At 53.4% G+C, this 17,764-nt stretch overlaps 1 protein-coding gene across 4 annotated transcripts in view; it reads left to right on the top strand.

The window, feature by feature from the left end:
• Nucleotides 1-17,764, top strand: part of FSTL4 (follistatin like 4) — a 717,999-nt gene that overhangs the window by 570,580 nt on the left and 129,655 nt on the right. For all 4 annotated transcript variants that reach the window (XM_082378912.1, XM_082378911.1, XM_082378913.1 and 1 more), the window contains 2 exons: nt 5,451-5,644; nt 9,165-9,288. In XM_082378912.1, coding sequence (XP_082235038.1) covers nt 5,451-5,644; nt 9,165-9,288 — 318 coding nt within the window. The remainder of the gene's footprint in view (nt 1-5,450; nt 5,645-9,164; nt 9,289-17,764) is intronic.

Genomic DNA, 17,764 nt, shown 5'->3' with positions numbered 1-17,764 from the left:
GGCTGGCCGAGAGGGGCCAGCGCTGCGGCACAGGGGGCACCCCAGCAAGCGGAGGATGGCTGGGCCCTTCCAAGGGCCTGTTGGGGCTTCTCATCACTGCCAGGCTGGCCGGGACACAAGCCTCCCTCCCTGAAAGGCCCTAGAGCAGAAATGTTCATGGGGAGGGGAAAGGAGGGAAGAAGTCTTCACTGATTTTGTGGCCACCTGTGCCAGGCGCTGGGCATCAGTGAAGGGGACAAAGACAAATGCACCAGGCCCCAGCTCACATAGGGCATTGAGCCCATTTCATGCAGAGAAATGGAGAGGAGAGGAGAAAGCACGCAAGAAGGCACCCAGTAGGCCAACATTGGCTGCAATCAGGCACAGTGAGCTTATGGGTCTGGAGGGGTCTTCCCTGGGACTCTCCAAGCCTCACTAAAAGGCTTTGACCTAGCCTAAGTCACCAAAGAGACCCCAAAATCCCCGTATTATAATGACACAAATTTTTCTTTTCCTTGAAGACACCAAGACACAGAGGAAACACTTAAATGACTTTCTAAGCATGTACAAATTATGTTAGTCTGCCTACTCATGAAGCAGGTCCCCTAAGGTCCCAGCTGGGCAGCTCCAGGTGAGCTCATTCAAGGCACAGACCTCAACATCATATACAAACGTCCTCCTCTCCAGAATCCTCTCTGGAAGTCCCACCCTCCCTCGATCAATAGTGAGGAAGTTGACCGTACTGCAGGCTAGGCCACAGAGGCCCAGGCTCAGGGCTCCCAGGACAGGCTGGGCATGGCCATTCTCACCAACATCACGGTCAGCCCCCGCGGGGGCACCAGGGAGGGGTGTTGTGGTCCCCAAGCCTCTGCTGTATCCCCTCCAGGGGCCTTCCCTCCAAAGGGGCAGGGTCCGTCCCTGGGACCCAGGCCCACCCCAGACATGTGGGGCACAGAGAATTATGAAGCTGGGGGTGCTAGTTTAGATTGGGTGATGTTTCTGCAGTGGCCAATATACAGTGAAGAGTAAGCCGGGCAGAGGTTTGGGTAAAGAACATTGGAGGAATATTCCATTGTATGTATGTACCACATCTTTATCCATTCGTCTGTCGATGGGCACTTAGGTTGCTTCCATGTCCTGGCTATAGTGCTGCAGTGAACATTAGGGTGCATGTGTCTTTTTGAATTATAGTTTTCTCAGGGTATATGCCCAGTAGTGGGATTGCTGGGTCATATGGTAATTCTATATTTCGTCTTTTAAGGAACCTCCATACTGTTCTCCATAGTGGCTGTATCAATTTACATTCTCACCAACAGTGCAAGGGGGTTCCCTTTTCTCCACACCCTCTCCAGCATTTATTGTTTGTAGATTTTCTGAGACATGGATGGACCTAGAGACTCATACAGAGTGAAGTAAGTCAGAAAGAGAAAAACAAATATCGTATATTAACGCACATATGTGGAATCTAGAAAAATGGTACAGATGAACCGGTTTGCAGGGCAGAAATAGAGACACAGATGTAGAGAACAAACGTATGGACACCAAGGGGGGAAAGTGGCGGGGTGGGGGGGCGATGGTGGGATGAATTGGGAGATTGGGATTGACATGTATACACTGATGTGTATAAAATAGATAACTAAAAAACCCTGCTGTATAAAGAAAAGTAAAAGAACATTGGAGGGAGCAGTAAACACCAACCCCAAGCAGCACATTCGTGTGGCAGGTGCTATTAAGATTGTTTCTCCCTCCACACCCCTACCTCTTCAAGTCCCCGGTGGACTTGCCGGGTGGGCGGGCAGCGATGACCCGCATGATACTGAGAAAGACCCAACCCTTGGGTATTGAAGCTCTTGCCCAAACTGAGTAAGGGAAGAGGAAGATCTGAAAACAGAGGCTCTGTGGGCCGGGCCTCGGGCCCCGTGAAACACACAAGGCCAGCCAAGGCTCCACTAGTTTGGCTCACAGTCAGGGTCACCTGTGCGGAGGGCCAGGCTTCACCTCTGGCCAGCCTCTGGGAAGAGGATTATGCATAACTTATTTTCTTTCTTTATACTCATCTGCACTTTCCAAGTGTTTTGTTGTTGTTGTTTTGATGGACGTGTGTTTCTTTTACAATAAGACAAAGGTTTAAAGCTGGCAGCAGGGTGGGAACCTTTAGCTAAAGACCAGGTCTGGCAGATTCACAGGCACCAGTGCTCCACCTTGGTGAGCTGTCCCGTCTGACCCCACAGTGTGACCGGGGGGGCTGTGAATGAAAGAAATGAACCTGGGACTTGGCAAACTCATCCTGGAAACCAAAAGGGAAGGCTTTTGAGAGGGCAGTCCTTGCTGGAGATGAAGCGTCAGAAGTCTTGAAAGAGGTTGAATTTTGGAATCTAAAGTGACACCGTTAGGGGGTCTTTCCTCTGATGCTCATGGTCCCCCAGAGCTATAGGGATATTAGAGGAGCTCAGGAACATTGGGCCAGTGATTGAATTATTCCAGGTTGAAACTCATGTAAAGTGCAACTGCTCCTGGGATAAAGAAGGATTTCAAATCGTCTTCCAGGAGCAGCTCAATTTATCTCAGGACCCCCATGCCCAGCAGCAGCCAGGCACAGTGAGGCCCTCAGTAGAGGCAAGAAGGACACGGGAAGTTTGGCAAAGTGTGATCTGCAGGGCTTGGCATCCTACGCCAGCTCCACACTTCCCTCCAGCCTCGTCTGTGCCCCCATCCCCGCCTCACTCCGGTTCAGCCACACCAGCTTCCTCTGGGCTCTGGACACACTGTGCCGCCAGCTCCTGCACCTGCAATCCCTGTGACCTGGCATTCCCTTCCCTCTGCCTCCTTTGCCCACAGATCCCTCATCCTGCAGGTCCCGTCCTTAGGGAGACTCCCTTCACCCCGGCCTCGTTAGCTCTCCCTCCACGGGCACCCTTGATGCCCAGGATGGGAAGCTCCATCGTATCCTCAAAGTGCCGCCCAGCATCGGGCACAGAGTTCGTGAGTAAATGCTGGTAAAAGGATGGGAAGGGCATGGCTGGCATGAGTCCTAGCAGGAGGCCAGGCCAGGGGCTCAGGGAGCTGGCCCTGGAGACTGGGGGCAACCACCTCTTTCCCCCAAGTTGATTTCTAGACATGTACATACCTTCCTGACCAGGAGTCATGTGCTGGGCAGCTGCCGGGGTGGAGAAGCCACTGTGAACTCACAGTGAACCGTAGGGATGTGATAAGAGGGTAAGAGGCTAGGGAGGTTGCTGCAGCCCACCTGACAGAACCCACCTTGAAGGTTTCCCTGGCCGGCCAGAGTGGGAGGTGCTGTCTAGCTTCGGACCCCTGGCCTAGGGCAGCAGGCAGCTCAGAGGAGATCTGTGCCCCACCAGGGTCTGTGAGGAAGACTGGAGGGTTGGGAGGACCTGCAAGGATGCGACATCTCTGCCCATCTGACCTGGCCTGGCCCATCCTTCAGGTGGCCCTGCTGTAGTGTGTTTTTTTAGGAGGCTAACTGTACGCTAGCATTTCTGAGTCGAGCCTCCTATCAACCCCATATCCATCCGCTGTGTACACTAGTTTCCCAGCATCTGGGCATGAATGCCTGTCCCCAGGAAAGCCTGACAGGCCCTCCGGTGCAGGTCCCTGCAGATCCCCCCACAGAGACTTCCACTGCCGTCTCCACCAAAGCTTCTCTCTCCACTCAGATACCGCATCCAGCTTCCATCCATTTGCCAGGACTAGTTTCAACCTCCTGGAGGCTGGAGGCCAGGATTTGGGCAAAGCTCTTCCTCTACTTTCCCCAGACTGACCTTTGTCCAGGCTCAGGAAGCAGAGCCCAGCAGGCCGCCACGTCTTCCCCTGGGCGGGAGTGTGTGGTCATGGGACACGGCCACAATCTTCAACGCCGTACAGACTTGAGAATCGGGTTTGCCAACCAGGGGCCCTACGAGCTCCCAGGAATGGATACCCTACAAGGCCAAAGAGGGGTGGGTAAGCTGTTCTTGTCAGAGCATAGAAACTCCCAGAGAGCAAATAGATTTGATTATATTGAACACAGCAATTGATTTTTTTCTGAATAAACATGCAGGAGGAGATGGTAACAGGCGTCTGTTTCTGGCAAGAATCAATTGACGCCAAATTGGAAGAAAATCTAGAAACACAAACAAGCACAAGAGAAACTGATTGGACCGTCCAGGCTTGTCTAGGGAGGCAGGGAGAGAAACAGACAGACTTCCCCACCAGCACTCTCCCCACCAAGCAGCTCCCGTTTGTTGCTCTTCAGCAAATGCGGTTCCAGTAATGACAAGGGGGAGAGTAGCTATCATTTTATGAGCCCCTACTAGGTGCCAAGCCACTGCTGTGCCTTTTATGTGCGTATCTTATTTAACCCTCCTAACAGCCCTATGTGGGAGGCACTGCTCTCCCCACTGAGGCACCTTGTGCAAGGTACACACTCAGGCGGCCACAGAGCTGGGACTCAAACCCGGTGGACTCCAGATCCAGTGCTCTCCAGCACCCCTGAACTAGGACCTGGTGCCCTAAACTGGCCTTGGAATTAAGGGGAAGAGCCCCAGGCCCCAGACACTCCCTTCCCAGCAGGGCAGTGGCTTCAACCTGGACTGGATGAGGCGGAGCCACACCCATGCTCCAGCGCTCAGCAGAGCCAGGTGCTGGAGTACATATTCCACCCCGGGAGGTGGGGCAGTGGGGCCAGAGAGGCTCTCCCGCTCGCTGACAGCCCGGCAGCCTCCACTCACGGTGCAGCCCTGTGCGGGGAGCACCCTCATGGCCTGTTGCCAGCGAGGTGAACTATGTCATGTCACAGTGCATCACAGGCCTCATTTGCCAAAACACCGTGTGGTTCGGATGCTGTGGGCCAAGCATGGCCATGATAAAAGGCCTAAGAGCAACGGGCTGTGCGCTTTGCTTTTAATTTTGTAAAAGCTGCCTTTTGTTTCTTGGTCATAGGCTTGTGTACTCATGTTCGTTTTGAAGTAATCCAGCTCTGGGAGTGTACCTAATTAACTTAAGCAGGGCGTATTAGTCCTGTTAAATGGAACTCGCTAATCTATGAGGCCAAGGATTCCAAAGCAGCCTTTAAGGTAGGATTAAGGCAAAGATGAGCTATTACAAAATGGAATCGGGGCGGCTTTCCTAAAGCCGCTGTGGGGCTGCGCTGGGACTTCCCCTGGACGAATCTCCCCATTCTGTCTGGCAGTCACTCTGTGTCTGGCTGTAGTAGGTGCTCAATAAACATTTGCGAGATGAACAAACAGGCTCCTTCCAGCATTTGCATCATGTGTAGCATGTATCCAGTGCTCAATAAATATTTATGGGATGGACTGGTGGACAGACGGACGAATAGGTCTCATGTACTCCGGTAACACCCTGCCCTGCACATAGTGAATGCCCAGTAACTGCCGATGGGTGGGGTGCATGGGGGTCTTCTCGAGACCAGGGGAGGAGTCTGGCTGCAATAACCCCGTCTTCTCTTCCAGGTGACCCATGCACCATGGCCGACTACGCCCGCCTGAAGAAGGCCCTTCTGGCGCTGCAGACCCGCCTGCAGCCACTCCATGAAGGGGACAGCAGACAAGACCCTGCTTCCCAGAAGCGGCTCCTGGTGGAATCTCTGTTTAAGGACTTGGATGTAGATGGGGATGGCCACCTCAGCCGCTCTGAACTGACCCAGGTGGGTACGGCATTCAGTGAAATTGCATTACGGAGGAATCCAGTTTTCCATTCCGCATATGAAGGAAGAGAACCGGGAGATCCACGTGGGGAGAGGCATTTGTAACCGGCTCTGTAATGGGATGCCGAGGAGGCCTTGCTCCTGCAAGAGAAAGCCATCTCCCGGGAGTCGGAGAGCTTATGTTTAACACCTCTTGAGAATATCTGACAAACAGAACAATGTCAGTGTCTCCTTCCCACCAGCCACCTTCAGCCAATATTTACAAACAAGCTCTGAGGCCCTCTCAGCTAGCTGGTGAAACACACATTGCACACCGGCTGGGCTCTGAGGTTTTCATTAGGAAATAAGTCTTTTCTTCCTGAGTCCTTTGCTTTCCTCAGCAGGAAGGTTCAAAGGAAGCAGGTTTGGTTCCCCCCAGACACTTTTGGAGTTGTAACCTGGGTGACCCCACGTCCTCTCCACTAGGACCTCGCCCTTTGCGGTATCCAGGAATCAGCAGCCCACACCCCAGCCTGCTGGCTTGCAGGAAGCCCTGTGGCCACCCGCAAACACTGCTCTTCCCTTTGAGAAAACACTTGGACGGGGCCTCCCTCCCAGACACAGCACACGTGTCCCTTTGCCCAGCTACAAGGTGGTACAAGGGCCTGGAGCATCTGCAGCAAAAAGAAGCGAGGAAGGAGCAACATAGGGCACCAGGCAGGCCAGCTGCAGGGTGGGCCTGTTGGGTGCTGGTGGCAGAAAGGCAGGCTGGGTGGGCCCGAGGGCCTGAGTTCCTGCTCCTACTCTGCTGATTTGCCTCTGAGGGCCTGGGGCCCTGGAGCCACACCAGGGGCAAAGATATGGAGGGAGGACGAGGTCAGGAAGTGTGGGAGGGCCTAGCAGCTCTGCCCCAGAGACCACAGAGTGCCCCCCACCAGAGGACAGGTAATAGGATGAGTCCCCACCTTTGATGCTTCTTTAAAGAAATCCTTCACAAGGCACAGCAATGACCTCATCAAAGCTGTGACCAGGTCACCAGGAAGGCCCAGGCTAGGGAGGGTCCTGACATTTACGGAACACCCGCTGTGGGCTCGGCGCTAAGCAAGGCCGTTTACTTGTGATGCACCTAACACAGATGTGTTCCTCACTCGGAGGGAGAATAGCTACGAGCGCAGACTTCACGGTCAGACTGCCTGAGTTCAGGTCCAGCTCCAGCATTTACAGGGACCTAGTGGGTCTAGGCAGACAACTTCACCTCTCTGTGCCTCGTTTCTTGTCTGTGACTGTCACAGGGTCATCGGGAGGGTTAGATGAGCTAAGACATGTGAAGTTCTCAGCCTAGCGCCCGGCACGCGGCACATTCTCAGTAAGTGACAGCCGTCAGCATCACTTCGTCATCATCACCTTTATTGTTGGTATTATTTCCTCCTTAAACCTTTCAGCCACCCTTTGCTGTGTGGCAGGTGCTAGTGTTATCCCCACTTCCCAAGTATTTTTAGATGAGGAAGCAGCTCCAAGAAATCAAGAGACTTGCCTGCAGAGTGTGTACTACCTAGAACATGGTGAACTAAGACGAAAGCCGGGGGCCGGGGGGGGGTGGGGGGGGGTGGTGAATGGACCTGCTCTCCTCACGGTACAGGGGGCTCCCTGGGAGGAGGGCTCCCACCACAGGCTCCACCTGATGCTCTCCAAGTCTGTGGGGATGACAGGTGCCCATAAAATCTGAGTACAGAGCAGTTATCCAGACGCTTCCCCACGCAGGGACCCCCTCTCAAGTCCAGCCAGTCCAGAGCCTGCTTCCAGGGAGTGGGTTGGGAAACACAGATCCTAAGGCGTTTGCAGATCCCGCCCCCCCCCACCCCCCCCCTCCGCCCCGCGCTCACCCACACCTGGCAGCATGCGCAAGTCCATCCACGGCCCGCACCCCGGGAGGCCTCCCAGGCGCATTCCAGCCTGCATGTCACCACTTCCAGCAACACTCAGCCCCCAGCTATGGCTAAGAGCCCAAGGGGCAGGGCCAGGGACCCACAGGTGACCCACGCCGCTCTGGGGAGAGCCCAGGTCCTGTTAGTTATGGTTACCTGTGAGAAGAGCCATCTGGCGATTCGATTCCCCGCAATACAGGCTGTGCGGGGAGCCCGGAGGGCAGGCGTCTTCTCCTTATTTAACAGAGGCAGCTGTGGGCTCTTGGTGCCCCAGGCCAACGTGGCTCCCGGTAGCTGCCAGGTAAACAGAACCTTCCTGGGCGCATTGCTCTAACCTGGCAGAGACATGCCCCGAGGCACCTGAAGCCATTAACAAGCATGGTAATTGGACTATGATTTCCTCTTTAAAATGTAATGTGTTTAAAGTCCATTTCATAAATCTGCCGAGCAGGGGCCAGCTAAAATGGGACTTTCCTTGACACTGAATCAGAGGCATCAGGGAAAAACTTGTCAGTCCTATGAAAAGTTAATCAATTTCCAATACAGAAATAGGCAAAGGGAAATTTCCATCTTTGGAAGATTGATTTCGGGCGTTACGGTTGATCGCCCTTTTATCGAACACTCTTACTTGCTGGGTGAAGGGTCATTTTTTTAACATTATCACATTAAATTGCCTTTAACATAGCAGGCCCAGCTGAGACTGTTAAATAAAGAGGAAATGCCTCTGTTCCCCTCTCCCCGCAAAAATAAAATCATTTTCTTTCTTCTGAGATTTCCTTCTGAGCATTTTCCTTGCAAGACTCTAGTTCCAGACACACATGCCAAAACGTGACTGGTCACGCTGGGGAGACCTCTGCCCTGTGGCCCAGGCCACATCCAGAGAGGAGTTCACAGGGGCCCCCCCGTGGTCCCCGCGACAGAATCCTAAGGGTAGTGGTTTGTGTTCCTGGCAGGACAGGGCAGGCAGAGAGGGGGGCCCAAGCCTATGTCGGTAGAATGGCAGTTTCCCCTTCCCGGGGGGAGTGCTGTGGCTAGGACGTGCTGCCCTGAGATTGGAGTGGGCTGGTGGAGGCGGGGAGGGGAACACTGATGGAGCAGTGACCTTCCAGCTCTACATAGCTGGGAGCCACTGAGTTCGGCCACTGTTTGCTGGGCTTATTTGATCAGGCCCCTTCTCTTCCCTGTTTCCCCATCTACAACGTGAAGGGGTAGATCAGGTGACCACAGGATCCTTCCCACCTCAGACTGTCTGGGATCTGTTTTCCCAGGCAGGGAGAAGACAGACCTGAATGCTAATCCCGAGTCGGCCCCAATCACTGTGTGACCTTGGGAAAGTCCCTTCCCTCTCTGAGCCTCAGTTTTCTCATGTATAAAATGAGAGGATCAAACAAGACAATACCAAAGAGATCTGGGTGCTCCTCATGGCCCACCGAGCTGTCGCTGGAGTCCCCACACGCACACACATGCACACACACACACACACACGCACGCACACACACACACACAACCAGGCCGGTGAGCGCAGCCCCACGCACTTGGCCTGAGCCATTTTCCAGCAGTGCCCACAGCTCTGAACTCACTCCCGGTTCTAGCCTCGCTCCCTTTCTCACCCGCAGCACGTGCTGAAGGAGCAGGCCCTGGAAGAGGACTTCCTGGGGTGCTCACCAGGCGACCTCCTCCGATTTGATGACTACAACAAAGACGGCCTCCTGACCCTCCATGAGTTCTACACAGCCTTCCGTAAGTCAGGCCCCAGTCGGGGCTCGCAGTGGGCAAACAGACATTCCTGCACCAAGATGGTGTCAGGGGCCTGGAGTCTGTCCTTGGTTGTTTCCAAGATTGGCTTCTTCTATAGGTGAAAGCAGTTGAATTTGTTTTGCAACAAGCCTGAGCTTCAAGGGAAGAGTAAGGAGGGTAGGGGTTGGGGGGGGGACTCGCTCTGCTCCTTTTGGATAAAGTTTCTTCGCGCTGTTGCTATTGTTTGAGGGACCCGGGACTGCGACGTGAGCACGGTTGGGAGGGCACTGCCTCACATCGCTAGGGGATTCTGTGACTGCACGTGGCGGGAGCAGATGTTAGGGTTCTCCCCAGGCGGCGGCCTGGCCCCGTCAGGGAACCCTGCCTGGGGGTACATCCTGCAGGAGGGCGCTGGAGGCGTGGCCAGGCAGGAGAGGGAGCAGTTACTGTGAAGGATGATGAAGAACAAGGGTCCTGGCTAATGAGAGGCAGGGGAATCCCTGGAGAAGAAGAGACAGGGGGTGCTCTACCTGAAAACGGCGGAGGTGCCCGGAGTGGACCCTCTGTGCAGTCGCTGGTACATATGGCGAGTGGGTAGGGCAGCTGAAGGATGCAGGTCTTCTCCCTGAGGTGCTCCCCCAAGACATGACCTCATGCCAACCATAGCTGGGGCTGGAACAGGGTTTCCAAGAGATGCGACATGCAGGAAGGAGCCCCAGGTAATTCCAGACAAGCTCACTAGGAGAGGAGAGGGAAGGGTGATGCAGGGGCCCTAACTCGAGACAAGAGGGGACATTCTTGGCCCCAAAGAGGTGAAGCCCCTTTATGACAGACAGCATTCAGGCTCTGCTTAAAGCAGGTAATGTGTGTGGCCTGTGTGAGGCGCCCTTGGACATGACCTGCAAGCTCACAGCTCCTACCTGCAGGCCCTGGAACTGGGGAAGCAGGGATGAGATCCCCAGGGTGCCCTGAGTACTCTGAGCCACAGGTCCTGGCATCCTCGGCCCCGGCCCCAGCCTGTACCTGGAGTTCCACTTTCCAGGAAGGTATTCCTGCTTCCTGTCGACACCTCCGTGTGCTATTGTTATTCCAAACATTCACAAGGCCTGAGAATCCTTGTGATTTGTTGGCAAGAAGAGCTCTTGTGGCAGATAGAAGAGGTACTCATGTGACCTAAGAGGAGAAAAATGAGTGTGATTCTTCCCTGTGGGAAATGTCCATGAGCTTGTTGCAGGCGGTGCCTTTCCAGTCCACGACGTCCCTGTTACCAAGGCCCAAAGTCCAACCCCCAGTTCCCGGGCTCTGCTTGATATAGGGTGACTAGGTGTGGGTCCCCAGCCTCCTCCTTCCTGCCCACGGTTAAAACCCATATCTACATCTGGTGGTTCATAATACGGTGTGAATGACTGTAGGCTCAATCTGCTGTGGGAGAGATTTGCTTTGTGGATTGAGGAGCTTATCCCATGAAATAAATCTCTAAATTTTAGAATGTGTGGAAGTATCAGCAACTCCAGAGACCTAGCTCATGAGACGATTCTTAGATTTTCAGGACTTTTGCAAGGCAAACAGTGAAATGGTTGGTAGCTTTAAATCAGCCATAGTAGGAGTGTTTACAACACAGAAATCCACACTACACAAATGCTACAGAAGGGCGAGGGCGCTCTTCTCCCTCTGGAGAGCCCATTGTTAGGCACTGACCTGCACACGCTGGACGAGACCCTCCCTCCACTCCTGTCCTCAGCATCACCTCCCGCAAGCTCCTCTCCATCCAGCTTCCCCAAATGGAGCCCTCTTGATCATGCTATTCCCACACGACGTGAACAAAAAGAGAGTAGATGTTGGGGCAGATGACAGGGTGAGCCGCCCTCCACATCAGGGAAGCAGCGGCATGCTCTCTGGGGGCAGTTCTGAGGTGCTTTGTGCGCTCAAGCCCCTCTGGAAAAGGAACTGTAACGAAGAAGATCAGTGCATTTTAAGAGCTGGGGGCCAAGGCTGGACTTCAAGGACTTGGGAGATATACTGAGCATCGCACTCAGATGTCCCACGATGGCATCATTAGGCAGAGAATGGCACTGCTTAGGTACCGTCCTGGTACCTGGTGCCACAGAAGCCTCTAGTGCATGAGCCCACTCCGTGGGAATTGGTCTGGGACCAAATAGGAGCTAATGGCTCTACTTTCAAGGAAATGGCAGCATCCCTGTTACCCCTGATGAAAGAGAAGCCCTCCCTGGCCTTCCTAGTGAAGGTCATTAGGAGCAGGGGCTGCCCGTGGAAAAGGAGGGAAGTCCTTGCTTCACCTCCTGCCATATGTCCCATGCACAGCAATGTGCTGTCTGTTTCCCTCATTCCTGGATTATTATTTGAAAAGCTTTATAATCACCGTTTTTAAAGCAAATTAGATTCTGCTGTCACCTTGGACTTGTTTTGAACCTGGCAGCTAAACCATTCATCACAGCCCAACCCAAATAATAGATATGCAATAAAACGTAAACTCACAGCCATTAAGGAAGCTGCAGCATGAGTTAACCTTGCCATAGAGGCCCCACACTCGGCCACTCGGAGCACACAGGATCAATGGTCTTTCAAAGTCACAAGAACTCTAAATTCCCATTGCTCTGGGAATGGATTTATGGTTCAGTGAATGTTAAATAGGAAATTGAAATGAGACATGTAGGTACAACTTATTAACCAGAAATCAATGGGCATTAAAGAAATCTCCCTAAAACTCAGAAAGTAATATCTGAAACATTTCAGCAACAACATCTTGGGTTTAATTTTCAAAACTGCAGCTGACAGGCTGGCAAAAGTTGAGGCTTTAAAATTGTATTTTTTAGTCTCTATTTTGCCAGGATCCTTGGGTACCAGGCAGGGCAGGGTCTGTGGGGTGACTCCTGGCACAGACTCGGCTACTCTATTGAAGGATGGGTCTAGGGGACTTTTCCCTGGAGAAGTGGGTTGTATTTATGAGTTTTTGGTGTTGCGGGTAGATCTCCTAAATCTCATCTTCTCATGCAGCTGGCGTAGTCCGGGCTGGGCCGGTGTTTGCCATTGTCTATGGATGGCTGAGGGCAATGCCAGGAATCCTAGGGCTGGTGGCTGCCGCGCTCAGTTGAGCCGGTTCGTGATGGGGCTGCACCTTCCTCCTGGCTTTGCAGAACAGGTGACCCTCCCCCTGAGGAGGGCAGAGGACAGATCCCTTGGCCGTGGAAGTCAGGTCAGCCTCTTTCTGTCAGAAGGTGGGAAGGCTGCAAATCACCCGTCTCTGTACAGTGATGGCAGTGGAATAGGAGGGTGGCCTCCCTCTCTTCCTCTATTTGTCACCCAAACATTCTCTGCAGGTTGCTTTTGGCTTTCCAAATCACAGGCTGATCTCGGAACTAAAGACACAGTGTCTCCTCAGCACGTGTCCCCCACCCTTCCTCCCCACTCCTCCCTCCGCGTCCCTAACAAGCCCCAGAACCTCCCGTCCCTGCTATGAGGCAGAGACCCAGCCCCCAGGGTTGCTGGTAAGCGTGGTGCATGCCAGCCTGTCTGTTCATCTCGATAAAGAAATCTAAAAGTTGCTCGCTTAAAAATCTTTCTCATAATGCATGTTTTTGCACTTTTCTGAATGCTTGGGTTGGGATCATGGGAAAAACGTGTTGCTTTAAACGAGGATTTTTCTCTCACTTTGAATTCGTTACAAGTTCCTTCTGCTTTTTAGAAAGATACTTGTCCTTTTCATTAATCCTATGAGAGCCATGCGCTGCATGCAAAGGAAGGGTTTGCGCAGCTCGCGGTGCAGGATCAAGGGCTTCCCGTGTTAACGTCCCGGGCTCACAGGTGCACAGTGTCCAGGAGGAGCACCCGTGTCAGGCGGACCGCAGGGAGCTGATTGTGTGAGAGTCAGGTGCCCTCCCTCAGCTCCAGGCAAGCAGGAAGGAAAACAGTGATTTAATCTGATTACTGCAATACCTCTGTATCCAGGGCAACTCTGTGAAACAGAGGAGGTGGTCACTTGGCGAATTTCCAGCTGTTTTTCTGCCATTGTTTCTGCGTAATGAAAGGATGGTTACGGCTTCACCTCGCACATCACATCGTTATCCTCTGGAATGAATAATGCCCGCCCAGGCCAGACGCCGTGCCAGACACGTTTTCTTAGTCAGCCCTCACAGCCGCCCTGTGATGGTAAAACAACGGCAGCCATCCCTCCCCAAATCTATCCGGCTCTTTATCCATGTAGCATGAGTTCAGACAGGAAATTCAGCTGGTAAGAATACCACTTTATCCTACTCTGTTCATTTCCTTAGTTTGGGATAGTGAATAGCAAAATTTCAGATAGCATGGGGTTTATCAAAAATTTTATGAGTCTATTTGGCTCTTGAGTTTGGAGAGCAGCAGTAACCTGCGCGCTGGTGTCGGTGTTGGCGGATGCTAAGACCATCAGTGTGATGACTGCCCAACCCCAACATGTGTGATGCCTCATGCCGGACTTGCAAATCAAGGGGCAAAAAAACGGATTCACTGCCCTTGGTCCCTCATTTGCTCAAGGGCATAAAACAGCTAAATTGGAGTGGCCACTGGAGGAACTGGAAACTGGTATCAGGTGCTATGAGTCTCACCACCCCCTGCCAAGGACTTTCTCCTCACCTACGTAGAGAGAGGGGCTCCAAAAAAGTTTCCATGTGAGCTTCAGTGCCCCTGAAGCCAATATCAGTGTGCCATCTGAATGCTTTTTTGCTTGTTAATATTGCTTTAGTTAGTAATGAGCTCTTACTACTTGAGTCATATAAAATGATACCTAACATTTATCATGTGTCAGCACTGTGATTATGTCCCAATTTTACAGATGAAAAAACTGAAACTCAGAGAAGTTAAGTAGCTAACCCAAAGTCACACAGCCAGCAGATAGAAGAACCCAAATGCCTGGTTCCAGAAACATTTCATGCATTTAAACACAGGTTGCAACTCATCAGCATTCTCCATTAAGGAGAATCTCACTGTCCCCACCGTGGGTTTCCCTGAATTTCAAGTCCCAGCTCAATGGTCTCATCCTCCAGGAAGTCTTCCTTAATTTCTCTCCTCTACCAAGCCCCACACGCTTTCCTCTGTGTGCCAGTAGCCCTGGGTTCATCTGTACATGGTAATAAGACTGTGGCCTGGTGGTTGAGTGTGGACTGAGTCAGACCTTGTTCAAATCCTTGTTCTGCCACTTACTAGCTGTGTGACCTTGGACAGGTCTTTACCAGAGGTTAAGCTGAGCTTCAAGCGCCTTAACTATAAAATGGGTATACTAACCACCGCATAGTTACTCAGCACTAAATGAGATAATACGTGTAAAGTGATTAGAATGATACCTTGTATATGATAAGTGCTAAGTAATCATTAGCCGGGTAGGTCAATGATGGAGGTGATGATGGTGATGATGAAGATTTCTGTGTGTTCCCGGCCCCTGTCACTCTGTGCCACACTGTTGTCATCTGGCCCGTATTAGTCCATAGGCTCCATGAGGCCAGGGGCTGTTTTGCTCACCATGTGCTCATGGCAAGCAGAGGCATCCAAGCACAGTGTCACCAAGGGTCACGGAGGGCCTTAGCATGTCTCCGGGGGGGCAGAGGAAGCAGCTTGCTGGGGCCTCACAGGTGGGATCACTGGTGGGGGAGCACCAGCCAGGCCAGACCAGGCCGGAGGGCACCTCCGCCGATACCCCTGATCTGCTGGATGAGTGACTGGGGTGTGAGGTGAGCCCCTGATGCCCACATGGGCCTAATGCTCCCTTAATGAAGACAAAAGCTGCTTGTCCCATAAAGCTCTCGTCCTGCTCCCAGGGCCGCTGACCAGCCGTTCAGCCTCCTCGGGACACGTGTTCTGTTAGTCTGTTAGGTCACCTGCCCGCTGCTTAATTACCCCCACTCCCGACAACTATGTGTGCAGACAAGGGATCATGCTCAGAGCCGCTCCTCAGCCCATAGCCACATGCCCAGTAGAGGCAGCAGACCCTGGCTGTGATCGGTCCAGGCTCAGCCCCATGGCTCCTGCCCCGCTCCCACACCAGGAGGTCAGCTTTGCCATCTTGGTGCAAATCTGTGCACCTTGGAAAATAATTCACTAGCATGGAATGTGGGTTTGCGCTTCCTCCTAGACTCTGGCACAGGCCCCTGCCGGGCCCCGCGGCCATCTCCCTCCCACCTAAGGCCACATCACAAAGCCAGCACCCACAGAGGAGGACACAGCATGCCCTGCTGAAAACTGGAGCCCCTGGCAGCTTGAGGCCCCCAAGCTGGGCCCTGGCAGGCTGGGAGGACCAGCCTCTGGATCACAGCCACTGAGCACAGAGACCCAGCCTCCCTGACTCAGGCCAGCGCCAGAAAAGGCAGCCACGCTGTTACTGGAGCACCGTAGGAAGACTGGGCGCATCTGCCCTGGTGCTGGTGTGGGCCAGGCTCTGACAGGAGGGAGCATCTGGGCAGGGAGCCTCTGGCCCATTCTCTCCACACAGGTACACGTGGAGTGCAGGGTCCACTGAGGGGCCGGGCGGGCGACCAGAACACTTTAGGGGAGCCTGGCCAGGGCAGGGAGAGCACGCATGAGGAAAGGTGCAGACACAGAAGAGGAAGCTTAGAAGGAGGAAAACATTAGGTCAGCCAACACTCCCAGAGCCCAAGCACCAGGCAGGGGACACAGCATGAGCAAGGCCCCCAAGCCCTGCCTGCAGGGAGCTTGTAGTAGTTGGGAAACAGAACAACCACCAAATACAGCAGGAGCTGGGACAGAGAATAACCGGGTGCAGGCTCGGCAGGGAGGCCTGCACACAGAACTGGGGATGATCAGGCAAAGGGGGAGGAGAAAGGGTCCTGGACAGATGCAGGGACGGTGTGGTCCCAAAGGGGCAAAGGACTTGGAGTGAGTCAGGAGGCTGTCACGAGGAGCGATGGCTGACCAGTGGGGCCCTAGAGGGCAGATCTCGGACAGAGGGGCCGGGCCAGGAGAAGGCCGACTTCGCTTGGATCTGCGAGGGCCTACCCCAGCCGGCCGGCGGGCCTGGCAGGAGCTGCTGGGGAGTGGTGAGGCCCCTTCACTGCGGGTGCACACCCTGCCTCCCCCCGCACCCGCCCCCCATACCCCATAAGGCACTGGACAGAGCACTGAGCATCACGTGGAAAGCCAGACTTCGCCTTGGAAGCCCTGTTAGCTTCAGATCTCCAGTGATGACTGTCAGGATGATAAAGTGAGCAGGGCTGTTGTCTAAGGTCCCAAGGAACTGATGCTCCAGTGCCTGAACTCTGTCCTTCCAGGCTCTCCCTTCTCTGTGAAAGTGGAAACGCAGCCGAGGGCGTGCTCGCCCCTCCAACAGCCCCAGCTGGGCAGGAAAAGCCATTGGCAGCCCGTGATGGGGTGTGGGGGAGGGGCGGTGTTCAGTGAGTGCCTTACCCCCATGGGGAGCCAGGGTGGTAAAATGGGGCCCCCCATGCATGTATCAGGGCTCTGGGGTGAAAAAGTGTCGCCCGCATCACACCATGGAGGGCTCAGTTCTGAGCCAGAACTGCTGCTCACCAGCCACCTTGCCCTCTGCTAGTTTCTCCTTGGAATTTTCAAACCCAGACGGCCTCTTTCCCATCTCCAGTGGTTTGCTGCTAACAGCTGCACTCTTGGTCCCACTTTCTAGCATTGTCTGGAGCTGAGTTTTCAAGCACTTTCCATTTTTAAAGATCCCAGCTGGAGGCTGTCAATGACCTCAGTGCAGAGCAATTGAATAGTAGAAAATGAACTTGTTACAGGTTGTTACTGAAAATCTATTATATACAAATTGCAAAGAAAACTCATTAAAATATGATGCGTTGGTGATTTTTTTTAAAACCCTCCTCTTCGAGGGAGAGGCAGGGGCAGGGTGGCTGGATACCTTGTTTCTCCCTGATCCGAGGTAAGAACTCCCGGTGGGACTCCAGGCCAGGCTGTGGATCTTACGCTCATGTGCCACCCAGCCAGCCTGACTTGAAGTTTCGCATAGAACAGAAATGTTAGTAAATACTCAGAAATGGCTACAGAGGAAACAAAAAATTTCATTACAAAGATATAAAAGGAGAACAATTTAAATGTCAACTTTTTACCAGGATAGTACCTTATTGTCCTCATAAATTTCACTGTTTTTGCAAAACTTCTGTGAGGACTTCAAGGACCTAAACGTGCAGTTAAGCACTGAAGGTCACATTACTGATTTCCAAGCTTGCTCCCTGGGATTAAGGTGCTGGGAAGGCTTGGGATGTGAGTGGATGAGCTGTCCAGAGCCCAGATCTCCGAGGGGCTCCTCAGATGCCGAGGCTGCGTCTCAGGCTCCAGGCGAGAGCCCAGAAAGCAAGGCAGGGTGCCCCCCGGCTCGCTGCCTCCTTGTCCTACCGGCAACACCCGCGTGTCAGTGTGCATGTGGCCTGGGGGTGGTGTGGGCTCTGTGGCACCTGAGACCCCCGTGGTCTGAGGCGTGGAGAAGCCCTGCCTGCTATGT

Source organism: Balaenoptera borealis (assembly GCF_965194805.1).
Source record: "Balaenoptera borealis genome assembly, chromosome: 2".
Lineage (NCBI taxonomy): Eukaryota > Metazoa > Chordata > Mammalia > Artiodactyla > Balaenopteridae > Balaenoptera > Balaenoptera borealis.
This window is presented reverse-complemented; position numbering and strand designations above follow the sequence as displayed.